At 41.5% G+C, this 16562-nt stretch overlaps 1 protein-coding gene across 9 annotated transcripts in view; it reads left to right on the top strand.

Annotated features, from left to right (window-relative positions):
* Window positions 1-1861: 1861 nt before the first annotated feature.
* SYNRG (synergin gamma) overlaps window positions 1862-16562 on the top strand; it is a 43268-nt gene continuing 28567 nt past the window's right edge. For 3 of the 9 annotated variants that reach the window (XM_040532357.1, XM_040532356.1, XM_040532359.1), the window contains exons 1-10: window positions 1862-1947; window positions 6142-6182; window positions 7517-7635; window positions 9568-9698; window positions 9987-10092; window positions 10721-10832; window positions 11976-12275; window positions 13006-13230; window positions 15503-15580; window positions 16297-16493. In XM_040532357.1, the coding sequence (XP_040388291.1) occupies window positions 1862-1947; window positions 6142-6182; window positions 7517-7635; window positions 9568-9698; window positions 9987-10092; window positions 10721-10832; window positions 11976-12275; window positions 13006-13230; window positions 15503-15580; window positions 16297-16493 (1395 nt within the window). Of the gene's footprint in view, window positions 1948-5446; window positions 5470-6141; window positions 6183-7516; window positions 7636-9567; window positions 9699-9986; window positions 10093-10720; window positions 10833-11975; window positions 12276-13005; window positions 13231-15502; window positions 15581-16296; window positions 16494-16562 lie in introns of those variants that run through there. The other 6 variants (XM_040532364.1, XM_040532363.1, XM_040532358.1 and 3 more) reach the window with 5 other exon arrangements.

Here is a 16562-nt window from a genome sequence, read left to right as displayed (position 1 = left end):
CAAAAAAACCAACCACCACCATGTATATAGGTGGAAGTAAAGTCTCATTCATACTACTTCTGAAATATCTAATAAGCAAAAAATGATTTTGTTTTTTACGTGCCTGTAACTCCAAGTAACTTTGTTATTTCATCTTTAAGCCTCAGAACAGAGTAAATAAGGTCATTGAATACTTTAATACAGAGACTTGTTTATATAACCTTGATGGGACAAGTCTGCATACATTACTCCTCATTCTGCTATGTAAAAAGGTCAGGCTCCACCTACCTCGTCTGCGTTCTTAGTCCACCCTTGTGTCAGAAGTCCAGTAATGCAGGAATGGCTTCTCCTTTGCAACTATAATTCTTTAAGCAAACATTCCTGTTACAGTATTGTCTTGTTTTCTCATATGTAATCCATTTTGGAAAGGGATCCCAGCTCCGTTTAAATCACTTACAGCAGCGTACTCTTAATTGTTCAGACAAAGCTTGCTGAAATACATTACAGTAAAGTTTTATAAGAAAAGCTAAATTGGTTTCACTGTCTGCAGGGTTGGACCTTATATTTGGGTTATACAGGAAATACCTTCATTTTGACATCTATGAATGAATTTGCCTGTGTATCTTACTAAAACTTCAGTCATATGTTCTCATAAGTACCAAGTCATTTGCTGCAAGGTAATGATGATAGATGGGTTGTGGAATATGTATAACAATTTGGGTAAGAAGTTGCTTTAAAAGGTACTGCTAATATATATAATACGTGTGCCTATTCCAGTAGTGGTGTGAAGAGGGAAAACAGCTTTTGATCATGAGCATCTTTCTCTTGCCCAGCTGGGTGTAATTCTAATTCTGTAGAAAGATGATGACACGTTTCTCTTTGGGGGGGATTTGGTTATGAAATGAAAGCTTCAGCTTTCACCTAGCTGTTTTTCTCAGACTGGGTTTGATTTTAATGTGGTTTCTGACCCCAACCAGTAGCTTATTGAAGTTTAAGCACTGAGCTTCTTAGAATTTACTCCTCTGTGAAGTACTGAAAAGCTGTTGTGCTGAATAGCTTCTTTGCCTGAGGATAAAGAACAACTCCCGAACTTCCCTGCTTTGTAATGTATTTTAGCGAGCTTTGGCTGAACTTATTAAGGGAGATGAGCTGCTTCTGCCCGACTGTGTGACTGGCTAGTAAATCATGCTGCACCCCAGCAAGCGGGCTTTTATTTTCCAGTGCTTCTGAGGATTTTGGCTAGCACAGTTACAAGGTAATAAAGTAACTTTTCCAATGACCTCTACAGGCCGGTTGGCACAGGCCTGCTTCTGACCATATTAAACAGAACAATTGGTACTTGTGGGGGAACAGCGGGATGGCAACCGGGGAAGCCCACTGGAGCTGGATGCCAGCGGCGGCCCTGTGTCCTGTTGGGGTGTGAGGGGAAGGGTGGCACTGCTTTGTTTTCACGGAAGCATTAGTGCTGCCTTCGCCCCTTTCTTCTGGCAGCAGCGTTTCCCTGGTGCTGCTGCCGCTCCTGCCAGCAGCACAGATGGCAGGCGGGGAGCTGGGCTGCTCTTGCCGCTGCTTCCGATTGTGAAAACACCTCGGGCGGCGGAGCGAGGGCTTCTGCTTTCTGTGCCACGACGTGCAGCGGTGGGAAAGCTCCTGAGCGGAAGGCAAGGCCAGGCGGGCTTCAGCTGCGAGGCCCGGCTACACGGGCGGCCGCCCGGGGCCCGGCTCCTCGGCACCGCCGCGGCCCGAACCGGCGTCCCCGGCTCCTCCTCCTCCTCCGCCCCGCTGCGGGGCTCCGCCGGGCCGGGGGCGGGCCGAGGCTGGGGCCCGGCCCCGGAAGCCGCCGCCGCCGCGGCCCAGCTGGGAGCGGGGCCGGAGCGGGAAGATGGCGCTGCGGGCCGGGCCCGGAGCGGGGGGCGGCGGCGGGGCGCCGGGGGGCGGCGGGGCGCCGGGAGGCGCGGGGGGAGCCAGGTCGGTGGTCGGCGGGGCCGGGGCCGGGAGGGGAGCGGGGCTGCGGGGAGGGGGGCGAGGAGGGTGAGGGTGAGGGTGAGGATGAAGGTGAGGATGAGGATGAAGATGAGGAGGGCGGCCCCGGGCAGGGTGGGCGGTGAGGGGGGCCCGGGGCCGGTGTGCTGGGAGTGGGGGGCTGCGGGGAGCCCCCTCACGGCCCCGGGAGCCCCCTCAGCGACCCGCGGCTGCAGTCTCAGATGTCTGGGCAGGAGGGGATTTGTTCCTGCGTGGCTCGTCGGAGGCCGGGGGGCTCGGGGGGCGATGGGGAAGGGCCCTCCAGCGAGGTGGGGGTCTGGGGAATGGTGTCAGGAGGAAGGAACAGCAGCGAGTGAGAGGTTTTATTGTGTCGTTGTGGGTTTTGGAAGGAGAGGGAGCCTTGCATTTTGCTGTCTTTGAAGACTTGGTGATATACGTGTATATTTAACATAGGCTCTTGCGTGCTATTTATCCGTCGTCCTACTTCTAGGGCGGTTGGGTAAATTCGTCTTTTGACAAAGGCAATTTGAACGGGTTGAGTCACCCTGGCTACCTGAAGCCTGCGGCTCTGTCGGTGTCAGCATGCGGGGGCTTCTCGGGGGGCTGCCCTGCTCCCCCCAGGGGCTCTGGGACTGCCGCTCCCAAAGCACCTGGAGGAGAGGGGCCGCAGTGGGTGTTTATTTATGTGCCTGCGTGTTTTGGAAGGGGCAGGTGGCTATCTTGGTATTTCCCCATACCTGTAACTCTGAAAGGGTTCTTGTGAGGGGCTGCACAAACCCTGTAACCTCTTAGAGCACCTCTGTCTGTTTAGCATGTAAGAAAGAAAGTAGCAAAAACGTTGTCAACCAACTGCAGGCTTAGAAGAATAAAAGCAACCTAGAGTCATTGTTTCCCATTGTTAGTGTTCTGGTTTCTTGGAGGAAGAAGTCTGGAGGCAGAGATTCGTTTTGTGTGTTGGGGTTTCTTTGCTTGTTTCACTTTCATTCCTGTGGGTTTCTGGGTGGAAATACAGTGAAAAATATGCTTAGTCTGCAGTGTGTTGGTAGACTGAGGATTTACTCATTGGGAGCGAGAGGGTTTGAAAATCCACTTGTAGATAGAGAAATATTACATATAGTTTGGAGCTTTTTAAGTAAAGTACGAATACAGAAAGGGAGTCGCTTCTCCCTGAGCTCCTGCGTTTTGGCTGAACCTGATTTTCGGTTTTGATATTTAAGACACCCGATAAGATTTTACAGATTTATATTACTGCTTTAAGAGTTCTGTCCTAGTGTGATTGCTTCACATTCCTTATGCTTATTCTGTTTTGTGCAGAGTATATGACGTGTATTACATTTCGTACTGCGTTACTTAAAGTATTGCATCTAGTTGCATCAACCTAGCTGGTGGAGAGCTTCCACTTCTGAGAACAACAGAGAAGCCTGCAGCTGCAATTAAATCCCCTTTGGAAATAACAAGGAATAAGAACTCCTATTAAAAAGCACACTTGATAGTAGTGAACTGGTCTGTTTTAAACAACTGCGGTCATGAAGCTTTCCATCGGTCTAGAAAGTGCATTTGGTAATTCTGGAGCGTGCTGGCAACTAGCTGCGAGTGCTTTTTTAGGCCTTAAGTGGTGTACTGGTCCTTACAGACTTATTTCAGCATGCCCTCCCCCCCCCCTTTTTTTTAAAGACTGCTCTGTTGTCGTGTCATCTGCTTATTCTTCGTTCTTGTCAGTGTTGTAATTTTGAGATACCTGCAATTAAAATGCCTTCTTTAGAAGAAAGCTGCTGCTGCTGCTGTTACTTTTATCAATATAGTTTATCAAGTTCTGCGGCTTTCTGCAGTGCTTCAGTTTTATCTAAGAAATGGCTGAGAGTTAGCTTTCCTTTTCAGTGATGCTAATCAGCTGTTTTAACTAGATGTGTGGATATACCTTTTCGTTTGCGTCCCCCAAAATCAGTTTAGAAATAAAGCTCCTGTTTTTTGTGTTTAAAAACTTGGTAGGGATTATGTACGTTTGCATGTGGATGATCTGTAGGCAATTGCACAGCTAAATCGCGGGGCAAGGTCTGAGATGAATCCTGGCTGCACATGGGGAGAACTGTGCTAAAGGAGCTTGCTTTGCCACTTTTGTTAACTACCTCTTCTTCCAGTGCCCTCTAATTAGCTGCAGGGTTTTTTGTTTGGTTTTTGTCGTTGTTTTTTTTTTTTTTTTCAACTGAGACTTATAAATAAATCAGGAGCTCAGTAGAAAGGGATAAATATTTAATACTCTGTACCTTATTTGCTCCCAACAAGCAGGGGTATCTTGCCATGCTTGTTCAGTTTGTATTATGTTTGTTAATTTGGAAGAACTCTGCTTTGATCGGGCTCCTCAACAAGAAGGGGCAACAAAAAGCGAAGAACATTTTTTGATACTTGTGAGCTTTTCAAAATTAAGTATTTTATAATTCAGAAGAGACAAAGAAAGGTATTTTTTAAAGAAGCTTAAAATTGCTGTACTAGTAGATCTGGCGTATGACAGGAGCTTTACACGTCTGACATTACCTGCATTTTAAGAGGCTCTGTGTTCGAGATGGCCCTCTGTACTGACAGCCTCACAGGCAAAACTGTTTCCATGGGTGAAACCCAGTGCAGGCAAAATCCAGTTCATTCACTGGGCTTCAGCCCTTCAGTGGAGAAAGCAGTTTTCCTGAGCAATATAGGAGTTCAGTCATGGATCCCCCTGTGAGTTTTAGTAAGCTGTTTGTCTTCATAATACTAGTGTTTGTACTCCGAGGAGTGGATCAAAATGAGCGACCTGAACACCGGTGAATTGAGTCACAGTTTAAAGTGAATTGAATCCAATCCTGATAATCCCAGCGCTCGCTTGGAGAGGAGGCAGTGTGTGTCTGCCCAGCGTTTCAAACAGAAGAACCTCAAATTGTTGTGATTAAGGGTGATAAAGTCCTAGACCTGCTCGAAGACATAAGCGTATGTTAGCTGTGGAAGGAGAAATTAAAACGTAGCATGGTGATTAGGGTAAAAGAAAAGCCAAAGTATGGCGAAGGTTCCGAGTTAGAGGATGAAATGAGGAGTAATAAGGGTTGTCGTGGTGACCACGTACCCCGCTGTCTGTGCAGCGAGTAGCTGCGATTAAATTATGCATTTAACCACGAGCTAAATTCCTTATTTTGTCTTTGTATTTATATTGCACAGCCCTTTTATAAATATAAATCAGACTGGCTTTCTGATTTCCTGCAGGTTTTGCAAAACTGTCTGCAGTCAATTATGGTGGCTTTTCTTCCTTTGCTCTTCGGCAGTTTCTTTTAAATCCACCGTCGTGCTGAGGGATATCGAATATCTATAAATGTGTTTGTCTCTGCGTGGTGTTTTGATGTAATAGCTGGCTGGGACACTGGATGAAGTTCCTATTTGGTAAATTACTGCTGACGTACGCTTCTGAGTCGCTTGCAAGGGAGCCTTTGAAACCAGGTCCCTCCTTTTCCAGTCTGGCAGCACAGCACGTGCTTCCATGCGAAAGTGAGGACTAGTGTTTTCCGTTATAATTTTGGTTGAATTTTCAACAGTTCTTCCTGAAGGTGTGCTTGGAGCTTGATACTGGAATGAATATTCTTTCCCATATCACTGTTTTACTTGTAACTAGAGAAAACAGGAGCTACGTTACATTGTGCTGCTCCTATTTCGGAGGCAGGAATGTGGTAGGGTCTCACGGGCAGTTTATTTCTCTGCAGAAAATTGTTACCGAGGAGCTGAGGACTGTTTTCTGGTGCAGTTAATGGTCTTGCTGAATCAGATGCTTCCAACAGGAGATGCTTATTCATTCTGCAGTGCTCAAAGGCCTAGCCCAAATTAACAAACTGACCTCTTCCCAACCTGCGTAGGTGCTGAAAGCTCTCCTGTGGGTGATGTGGATGAGTCAAAGCCATCTTAGTGCTGTTACGGAGGATAAAATCTTATCCTCCATCGCTCTGCAGCCTGGGTTGTTTCGGGGGATCTCCGGCAGGGGTGCTTTTGTGTAATTTAGCGGGCGTCTCATCTGTGAGACCAGCAGCAGCAGATGGATGTGCTGACCAGACTGGGGGAGACTTAGAGTGGTGGTGTTGACGCGCAGGTCAAGGTAGCTTTTTCGTTCATTTCTGTTTGCGCTCAAATCACAGACTTTCATGTACCATTTTTTTCCTCCTCTTCTAGCTTCATGTTTCCTGTTGCTGGTGGTTTGGGCCCCCCTCAAGGTATGTGTGAACTTAAGATTTTGAGCGCTGAATTCATTACTTTGTTTAGATACATTAACCAACTTCAAAGAACTTCTACTTAGTGCTGTTGCTCAGAAGTGTGATTGTTAAGTGAACTCCTTAACTGTTTTTTCCCTTTCAGTTCAATACTGGTAAGCTGAATCTTGCAATTCTATTTATAAAACTTTCTGTGCAACGTCAAAGTAGTAGTGTTACCAGAGTGCAAGGTTAAAGATCCAGAAAAACTACATCTCTGGTTTGTTTGAACCCAAATTGGCCTTTAAGATTTTTTTTATTATTATTTCGAGTGTGGTATTTAACCTCTTTATGCTTCACCCACCAGCTGTGTATACCCATACTGTGTGGGTGTTGCAAGACCTGGTAAATATTTACAAAGCTCAGCAAGACCCCGGGACAAGAGTCACAACCTGTGTGGAAGTATTAATACAATAGGAGAGCCACAACCTTGAATTGCCTTTGTTCTCGTTCACGTTGCAGAGCTGTTTGTTTAATTAATGGAAAATACAGGGGGAACTTGCAGGGAAGTGACCATCGTCTCATTAAAAGGGTCAGGAACTGATTTATGAGTTACTTCTGAGTTTGTTGTGTCCCTCCTGGAGTGCTTTTGCATGGGATGCTCAGTTATGCTCAGTTATAATCGTCTCATGGGGTGCTGGTAGCAAGTGTGTGCTTCTTCTTAGTGTAGGACTCCCAAGATAGCAAAATGAGAAACGTAATCCATTTGTCTTTGTTCAGTGAATTAATAAATTCCATCTTGATTTGTCCAATTTTGTTTAAATTTGTCTTTCACTGACATTTTAGCCATTCTAATGTATGTAGTGGGCTAATTAACCTGGGGACAAGTTGTCCAGCCAGCTCCGAATGCGAAGTTGCACTGTGAAAATGACGACTTTATTTCTCAAGGTTTATCTGCAAAAGCTACCAGTTTGTAAGTTTTCCTTTTCAAGAGAAATGGGCATTTAATTATCAGCACAAGTAAACCTGGTTAATTAAATCCCATTAATTGGAAGCGATCCTTTCAAAATCGTACGGAAGGAAACCCACGGAGAATCCTTAGGATGGTGGGAGGATTCATCAGCTCGGTTGTGGGGAAACCCTGTAACATTTCTTCCCTTAGACTGACCAGTATCTAGCTTAAGGAAATCCTGTGGCTGCCTGCAGTCTAGCCTGTTTTTTACGTCTGAAACAGTCCAGCAAGACTGAGATTTTTTTTTTTTCATTTGCTTCACTGTGGTGGTTTAGTTTATACACTAAACAAAATACAGAGCTTTAACACTAACTAGGTGCTCGCTTTGTATAATGTTTTATTGCAGGGATGATTCCTATGCAACAGCAAGGATTTCCGATGGTTCCTGTCATGCAGTCCAACATGCCAGGCATGATGGGAATGAATTACGGGTCCCAGATGCCTCCCGGACCTATGGCCATGCAGGTGCGTGGCAGTGAAACACGACTGAGATGAGGTGCTTTGCACGACTGAAAGGTGACAGCTGACGCTGTCTCCCTCTCACAGCTGCGGTGAGATGAGAGGGGAGAACTTGGCTGGAAGCTGGAGCGTGGGTGTTAGTTCGTAGTGGGACGTCATATTTCAAATTATTCTCTTTGAAGATATTTCTGATATTTAATGAATTCTCCAGGTTTCACTGGGATCTGGGTAGGGAGAGTGGGGGAGTTTGGCAAACCTTACTCGCTGTTGTAGAGTGGAGAGAAACGCAAGGATGGTATCAGTTAAACTTACCTTGAATGTTGTAGTCCGCTCAAAGATGTCAGAATCTGAACTTTCATTTCATTGTGTGTGTTATGACATCAAAGTGTGATAAGAGAAGCATGGTTTCTGAACAGGAAAGGGAAAAAAGTCAGCAAGATCTTGAAAAGCTATCAGATGCCACCTACTCCAAAGTGTGGTTAGCAATACTATTGAGTTGTTAAATAACTATAATTCAAAACTCCCACAGTGTGTCCCTTCTGTCTTTTTAATTTTACTTCATGCTTTCTCTTTTGCTTTGGTTTCACGTACTTACTGCTAAGGTGACATTTGTGCAGTATTTTAACTGAGACCCTTGAAAACTGTTATGAAGTGACTGTGTGTGCAGTCCAGTCATGACCAACTCAATGATTTTTTAAATCCTTTTGTAATTCAAATGCTGTAGTTAATAGAAGTATATATTTTTAAGTGTAAGTGGCAATTCATAAAATTTCTTTTAAAATACCTTGTTATAGGGAACAAAGAATCTCATAAATGTGCTGTATTTTCTCACACCAGTTTTCCCATTTTTCTAGTTCCCGTGTTACTTTGTTTTTTTCTTGCTTAAAGCAACATTTTCTTTATTGTTACTAATTGAGGAATAAGAACAAAACATGAGTAGCTAGTACTGTATTTTCTATTTTTTAATAATTTGTTTTCTGCTTAGTACCATCTGTTCTTATGTGCAAATTTGCACTTCGCTGAAATTTAAAGTATTGGTGTGGCTTTGTAACCAAATTGCTGTGACAACCAGAATATATTGCATCTTGCCATCTCCTTATGCTCCCCTCCCTCCCCACCCCCACCTGGAGTTTATTACATTAATTTTGTAAAGTTTATAGTGGGAAGATGATTTTATGAGAGCTGGTCTAAAAATAATAGCCTTTATTCTCTTCCTACATGTTCTGATACCAAATACAAAATGACTGGTAATAGAAATAACTTAATTTCTGGCTCCTTCTATACTAGGCAAGCCTTGTTGCTATAACTGTCCCAGAATATGGTTATCAGCAAATATTTCTCATATGCATGCAGTTTATTCAGACAAGTTTCTTCTTGGCTATTGCTGTATACTTTCTCCCTCCCTTGGTTCCCTGGATAAGCTTTGTTTGCAAAGTGACCAGGCCAGATCTTGCCAGCATCCGTTATTGGTTAGGAGTGCGCTCCTCCAGCACGGAATTCAAAAGTATTAGGCAATCACTGAGAGCAGGAAACAAAACTCAAAAAAAAAAAAAAAGTAAAAAAAAAAAAAAGTAAACAAAAAAAAAGTTAAAAAAAAAAAAAAAGCACGTGTATAGAATGCCTGTAATGTTCCTTCCTTTGAGGAAGATTGTGTGGATCTGCAAGTCTTGCTTTTTGCATTTGACCAGCAGACCATCTCACTGTCTAAAATCCTTTAAGAACTGTAATTCATTATTGAGAGGGAAGAGTGCCATCTACTGAGTGACCATCGCTTTGTTCGGTGACGGGTTGTGCTCAGAGGCTGCTCATCCAGCACTCCTAATGCTCTTAACTTCAGGAGACCTAGCTAGTTCATAATTTGGCACGGTGCATTTGCCAGTGGTTTGGCTTTATTTGTGAGCGAGAAAAAAAATCTCTGTATTATTTCTTTTGTTCTAGGGGGGCATGCCCTTGGGTCCGATGCCGGCAGCTGGAATGCCTTACATGGGCCAGGCTTCTTTCCTGGGAATGCGCCCAGCAGCCCCGCAGTACACCCCTGACATGCAGAAGCAGTTTGCAGAAGAACAACAGTAAGTGACACTTTATTTACTCTTGGGAAATTCTTCTTTTTTTAAGAGGGAGATGTAGTCTGGAAGTGTAGTCGACACTGCAAAAATATTAATGGTAATTTCTCTAGAAAAGAAGTCCATTTAGGGCTGTAGAATATTTTGGGCTGTCATACAATTCAGAGGATAGGTGGAAATGTGTGCACCAAGCCATCTGAATTTGAGACAGAAGTGGAAAAACTGAGCGGAAGCTTGACGTGGAAATTGTAATGAAATTATTTGTTGATTTTTTTTAAAATTATTTTGCTTCAGAAAGAGGTTTGAGCATCAGCAGAAGTTCTTAGAAGAAGAACGAAAACGGCGCCAGTTTGAAGAGCAGAAGCAGAAGTTGAGGCTCCTGAGCAGTGTGAAACCTAAGGTATGGCCTAAATAATAACTGCAATGTTCACTTCTTCAGTTGTTTTTTTTTTTTAATGGCTTTTGTGGGGTGCTCTTTTTTGGCTGGCAAGCAAGCAAGTGGGGAACTTGCATGAGACATCAGATTAGATCTTTGAAAGCATCTGGAATATTCAGTCCTTATGCTCTTTGTATAATGTAAACAAAAGCTGGTGCTGAAAATAAAATCAACATTTGAAACACTAAATTTAAACCAACCTTGTATGTAACATTTGGGAACAGACTGAGGTTTCTAAAACAGAGTGTGTTTGGTGGCTTGTTTGTGAACTTTGTCCAAAGTTTTGAACGCTTCCAGTGAGCTCAAAGGTTTGTATCTGCAAGACTCCAAATAGTCGAGTGAGGTCTATGTATTGTTCCTGTACATAAAGCGCATGTCTAAAACTGAGCAATGCTGTTATTGTGTAGTCTGCAAAATACATGCTTCCTAAATATGGGAGTTGATGTTAATATGCTTCAAGTAGGTGTTGCAGGAGGAAGAAAAGTTTAATCTAACAGCAGGCATTGCTAAATTTTGTACTGATCGAGTGTGGCCATTGAAGGAAACTGAGTTTTGCTCTGAATTTTTCAAAACGTGTTCTGTCATGTTTCAGGCAGGTGAAAAAAGCAGGGATGATGCATTGGAAGCCATTAAAGGAAATCTAGATGGTTTTTCTAGAGATGCTAAGATGCACCCGACACCAGCATCACATCCAAAAAAGCCAGGTTTGTCATTTTTCCTATCTTCCAACTGAAAATAAAACTCATATTTGAAATCTTCAGCAGGAGGAACTAATTGAAAGAAGTATTTATTTGGTGGTGTAAAGTGAATGTATTAATGTTTTGTAAAATAACGTGTCATCCTTGCAACTGTTTACTCACTTAGGTTATCAGGGTAAAATATTAGATTTCAGCTTTTATTAGAAGATTTGATAATCTTCAAAAGAGAGTGTAATATGAAACGAATAATGTGAAATATCATGGGAATTGGTAATGGCTGTTCAGACCAGTGATAGTAACTTTCTTTATCTTTCCATTATAACTGATATAATTGAGTTCTTTTCTATTCAAAGCATTAACTAATGTTTTGCAGAGTGCTTTTGAAGCTGAGAAATACCATATAAGTGTTAAGAATGATCAAAACATTGTATAAAAACTTCAAAGTACTGCAATAGTACTTGTGTACCATTGCCTTGACATGGTCAAACTGAAGCCTTTGGTATTCTCTCTTCTCAGTAATTAGTACTTCTTAATAATTATTACTAAAGATTTCCTGAGGGTTATAATATAGCTTGCTCTGTGCCTGAAATGAAGCTCATGTAGACAAGTTTTCTCCCATGTAAAATCTTCCTCTGCTGTGGATTTACTCTTTGATAATTCTGAAGTTACAAGTGTTTTCTGACATTTTCCCGTTGTTTGTTGATTTGTCCACCCTATATCAGTTCTGTTAAAATGGGTAAATAAGGAAGGGATTGAGCAGAAAACTGTCTAAATGAATACACATTTCTTTTGTATCTCATGATACATTTTGAGTTTCTGAGGATGTCCAATCCGAAATATTACCTCTTGATTTATTCTGATCCAGTCTGTTTAAACCAAATAGAATACTTTCATAGCCAGTATTAAGAATCAAGCTTCGATCCAAGTGTTTACATTGTAAAAATATGGGAGAGAAGATGCACGGTTGGAAGTGGCTGCTCAGTTTTACCTTATGTGTTATGCTGACAATAATCGCTGTTCTCATCTCTGTCAAGTTGCCGTTTCTTCTCACCATTTGCTGTGAATAGCTAGTATTTGCCATTTTTCCTACCCTTCCACTTAAAAACCTTCTTCCTCATCACTTTGCATTGTGTTCATTGCATTTTACAGATCATCCCACATCATCCCATTCTGCTGTATCTGTTTCCCACTCTGCTTTTCTCGATGATGAAGAATTTAGTGACTTTATACAAGGGCCTGTTGAAATCCCCAAAGTGGTGCCTCAGCCTGCCTCCCAGCCTTTTCAGCCTTTCCATTCTGGTACTGAGGCTGGGCAACTGCTTTCAGAAAAGGCTGTGGGTCAGCCTCTCCCTCCAGCCCAGACTCCAGTGTTATCCATCCTGCATGGTACACTTGGGCAGGTTCCTTATTTTCCTACCTCTGCATCTTCACCCAATATCCATAAAACAGGTAACTCTGAAGTATTTTTTTTTAATATCACCTTCTGTCTTAGAGCTATGGAGAGTCTTTACTTATTTTTTTTCATTTGTCTGAAAGATATATGTATAGGCAATTAAGTAGAAACCTGCTGATCCATGGGGAAAGATGATTCGAGTCCCCTTCCTGCTTTCCTTAGAACTGCACTGTAAAAGCAAGTCATGTGTGGATCCAAAGATGGTTAAATATGCATCTGGCTGATCTTAAGTGAATTAAGTCTTGTGTACTAGCGTCATCTGAAGTACATGTAGTAGAAGAGTTGAAATGGTGGTATAAAAAATAACTTATGCTGATGTGGAACACTTATGTGCTTCCTCTCCTGGAGGCTAAGTGGATGTTGGTAAGATTAATGTGAAGAATTCTGCTTATGTAAATATTGGACCTGAGCCTTAAATCGTGCTTTAGCTACCGATGCGCAGATGATTATGCAACAGTATTCCTAATACAGAAAATAGTTTAATCTATTCCCAACTTGTTGCTTTTTGTTAGTTGAATTTGTTGTGTGTACATGGTAAGTGAAAAGCAGAATCAGACCATGAAAGTGTTTGAACTGCGTGGTGCTATTTATTGTTCTGAGATGGGGCAGGTGTTCTTCTTCATCATTTGTCAGTGGTACCAATAACGCTTTTTGTTTGGAGGTGTGGAATTACAGTCTGGGTGGTTAATAACAAAATATAAATAATTCCTCCTGCTGTTTATTCAGGCTCTTCCTTGGAGGAGAAAGTCTTAGATAATGGCTCAAATGAATCTGAACAAGAGCAAACCAAACTTAAAACATCTGAAGTTGGGCACAAAGCCTCAGCTGCGAGACAAGTTCGCCCCAGTCTAGCCATCAATGACTGGGATGCTGTAGGTGGACACGAAAGTGGTAGCACTGCTGCAGAGGCGCACAAGGCTTCAGAACAAAACATAGCAGTTGAAGAGTGTGGTGAGCAAATGAAACATTTGACAGAACTTAATAAGACGCTGCTTGAACGCTAACACTCTGTACACTAATTCTAAGACCAATCCTGCGTAATTTTGCTCTGAACGCCTGCTTGGATAATGTCAGGGCCTCCTGCTCTATGCTAAAAGTAACAACTGTGATTTTGCTTTGAACTTTTCCACGTGAGTTTACTGCTGTGATCACTTTTAACACGTTTGTTTAATCAGGTCCTCTGTTTTACAATGTTCTGTCCTCTTTCTTGGAGAATTAGAAATGTTATGTTTTTATTTAAAGATGGTCAATGTCATGGTTATTTTCCACCTTTTAAATTTGAAAGGATAAAATCTTGTTAGCTTAAAGCTCTTAGCTCACCTATATTTATTTCCCAAACAATTTGCCATTCATATGTATTACGTTTAAAACTATCTGTGTTTTAGAGATCAACATTTCAAAAGCTGGACCAGCTTTATTTCCAGCTTCGATTTTATTAAAGCTGACTATTAAATGTTTGGTTTTGTTTTATTTCAATCAAAATAAATGCAAGGTATCTGGTACGCCTTGGTAAGTGCTCTGATGTTGTATTCAAGGGTTACATGAAATCTGAGCTCAAGTGTAGCCAAGTATGATAAAAATAAATGTAGCCCTTTTTGTCATCTCACTTTACTGGAGGGTGAGAGGAGACAGAGAAGGGGGAGAGAGCTTCTGGTGTGTAGATAATTGAATTAGGCACTTTCTCGAGCAATTATTTTTTGCCTAAAGGTACCATGACTTTTTATTAATAATCTTGTATGTTCCTCTTCTCAGTCACTGGATATGTTGCTTTCAAGTATTTTCTTATCCAATGGGTTTGTTTGTTTTAATACTGGATGAAATTAAATGGTTTGAATAGACATTTTTAATAATGGAGGGGCTTTTTAATACACAGTAAATTGTTAAAGGTGACTTTGAAGAATATACAGAATGAAATAGGAGCTGTTCATTTATTCATAGTTCAGTCAATTGCATTGTTTTTGCACAAATTCAATACAATCGGAGAGCAACAATAGTTAAGAATACGTCTAAATATTGTTAAGGGTATTTTGAAAGATGAGCTGAAGTACTTTGTGAGGAACAGAAGTTCAGTGGTTAAGTGATAATGCTGAAAAATGGCAGACCTTTAGCCATCTGGATTTTATCAGCGTTTTGAATAAGACTCGCTTATCTATCAACTAAATATGACAGAATTCCTTTTCATTTCTCATTATTTGATTTTTAGGGGCTGAATTTTATCAGAGAGATTCAAGGGTAAGAAGCAAGAATTGGTAGGATGCATAAATGTCTATGGAAGAGTGGTTAAAGCTGAATAATAATAATGAGATTGGAGAAAATAGCAAATTTCTTTTCCTTGGGTGGAGAAATGGAAGGAATTGATTGTTAAAATGTCCTTGGAGTTACAGGATGATTAGAAATTAGATTGCAGTCAGGAGACGATCCGTGTGGAAGACGAGGAGGTGCACTGGGAAAGAGTGAGTAGAAAAGACCATGAAATCCAAAATGATTCAGAGTTTCTCGTGTTCCATACAAAATGAGCACAGAATCTGCTCAGGAGGAGCTAGGTGGGAAGTAAATGTGAGACCAAGGGGAAGAGTTAATGTAGTGGAGAAGGAAGTAATCAGTTCACAGGGACAGAGTAGTGGCAGGTGACACAGAAGTTCATAGCAGTGAAGGCAGCTGTGATACCTTCTGGTTCTGAAGTGTAGGAGCAAGGAGGCGATGGATATGTTTTGGGAACATGGGAAAAGATCTTGCCGAGGTTCAGTATAGTAGGCTGCTTGTGGGTTTCCCCACTAAGGATTTTCTGGAGGAACGTTGTGAATGGTTCTTATGCTTCTGGAAGGTATTAATTTAGTTTTTCCTCAAATAGTCCTAATAGTATGCAGCTGATGGGAAGATTACTTTGATACTGCACTGCGGCTGTTAAGCAATTTTAAGAGACAACGAGACTTGAGCTTCTGTACAACCAGAAATTTGGCAAACGAGGAGCTCCTTATTTCATTGTGTATATAACTGTATTCTTGCTGTTACCCCCAAATCATTCTAATTGTTATGTTGAAATATATATTTCGGCAGTAGCTGTTTTTCCTCTAAGCACAGTGATTCCTATCTGAAATCTTTGCCTGAAAAGCTAAATGATGCTGCCAAACTATGATCTAGTCTCAAAGACCTTTATACTCTGAATCTGTGCATCTTAATACAGCTGTGTCTTTCTTTTTCTTACTAAACGGAATGTGTTTAGGAGTTGGAGTATTCCCTTCACAGGACCCAATTCAGCAAATGTTGCCTCCTTGGATTTACAACGATAGTTTGGTCCCAGGTAAACATGAAAATGGGCATTTAACTTAGTGGGCAATGTAAGGTGTGAATGTTTTGGTGAGCTTAAGTTACTGTTTATTGGTTTGAAGCATTTTCCTTCAGTCATCAAATGAATCCTGTGTTTCTGGTATGTTACATTTATGGTGGCTTTATCTGCATTTGAAAAAAGGATTTTCTTCAAGCACATTAAATGTTTAACCTAAAATTTCTAATGAAAGCAGATTATGTTAGAGGTTGCTGTTGCTAATAAGACTGCTTTCATGGGCAGTCTGTTTTTGGCATCTCTTTTAATTGAGGAGGCCCATTTCTTAAGGCTGTTTATCTTATATATGCAAATTACTATAGCATTTCATTTTCTGTTTGCCATGCTAATATTGATTACACTGAGATTTAAATACATAAAACTGTTATATCTTTTTATATGGATTATCCTGCAATTTTATTAAAGAAACATGTTTTGTAATAAAGCGCTAAATGTATTTTGTATAAAGTATTTCTTCTTTGTTTGTTTTAAACTTGTGCATAAAGATCTTCCAATAACACATTTAGGTGAAATGTGATGATGGCATACAACATGAGAATGTTGTTGCCTTACCTTACACTTTTGGATGTTATTAATTTGATATAATGTTGAGTTTGAGATAAAGTAGAAGTGCAGTCTTAAACTTGCTTGAAAACAGCACTTGTCACTGCCTAATGATGACTCCATCTTAACAGAGTTGTATAAGAAAATTTTAGAAACCACTTTGACTCCTGCTGGAATAGATACAGCTAAGCTGTATCCCATCCTGATGTCATCTGGATTGCCCAGAGAGACTCTAGGACAAATATGGGCTTTAGCCAACCGCACCACCCCTGGGAAGCTCACGAAAGAAGAGCTGTACTCTGTCCTGGCTATGATAGCAGTAACACAGGTACGTCTAAGGCTTTGGGGATAGTGCAAAAAGGTAATTCACTTAACTAATCTGTCATAGACTGATTGC

This window comes from Cygnus olor, chromosome 20, assembly GCF_009769625.2.
Source record: "Cygnus olor isolate bCygOlo1 chromosome 20, bCygOlo1.pri.v2, whole genome shotgun sequence".
NCBI classification, from domain to species: Eukaryota; Metazoa; Chordata; class Aves; order Anseriformes; family Anatidae; genus Cygnus; species Cygnus olor.
Note: the sequence above shows the minus strand (reverse complement) of the source record. Positions and strands in the feature narration are given on the sequence as shown.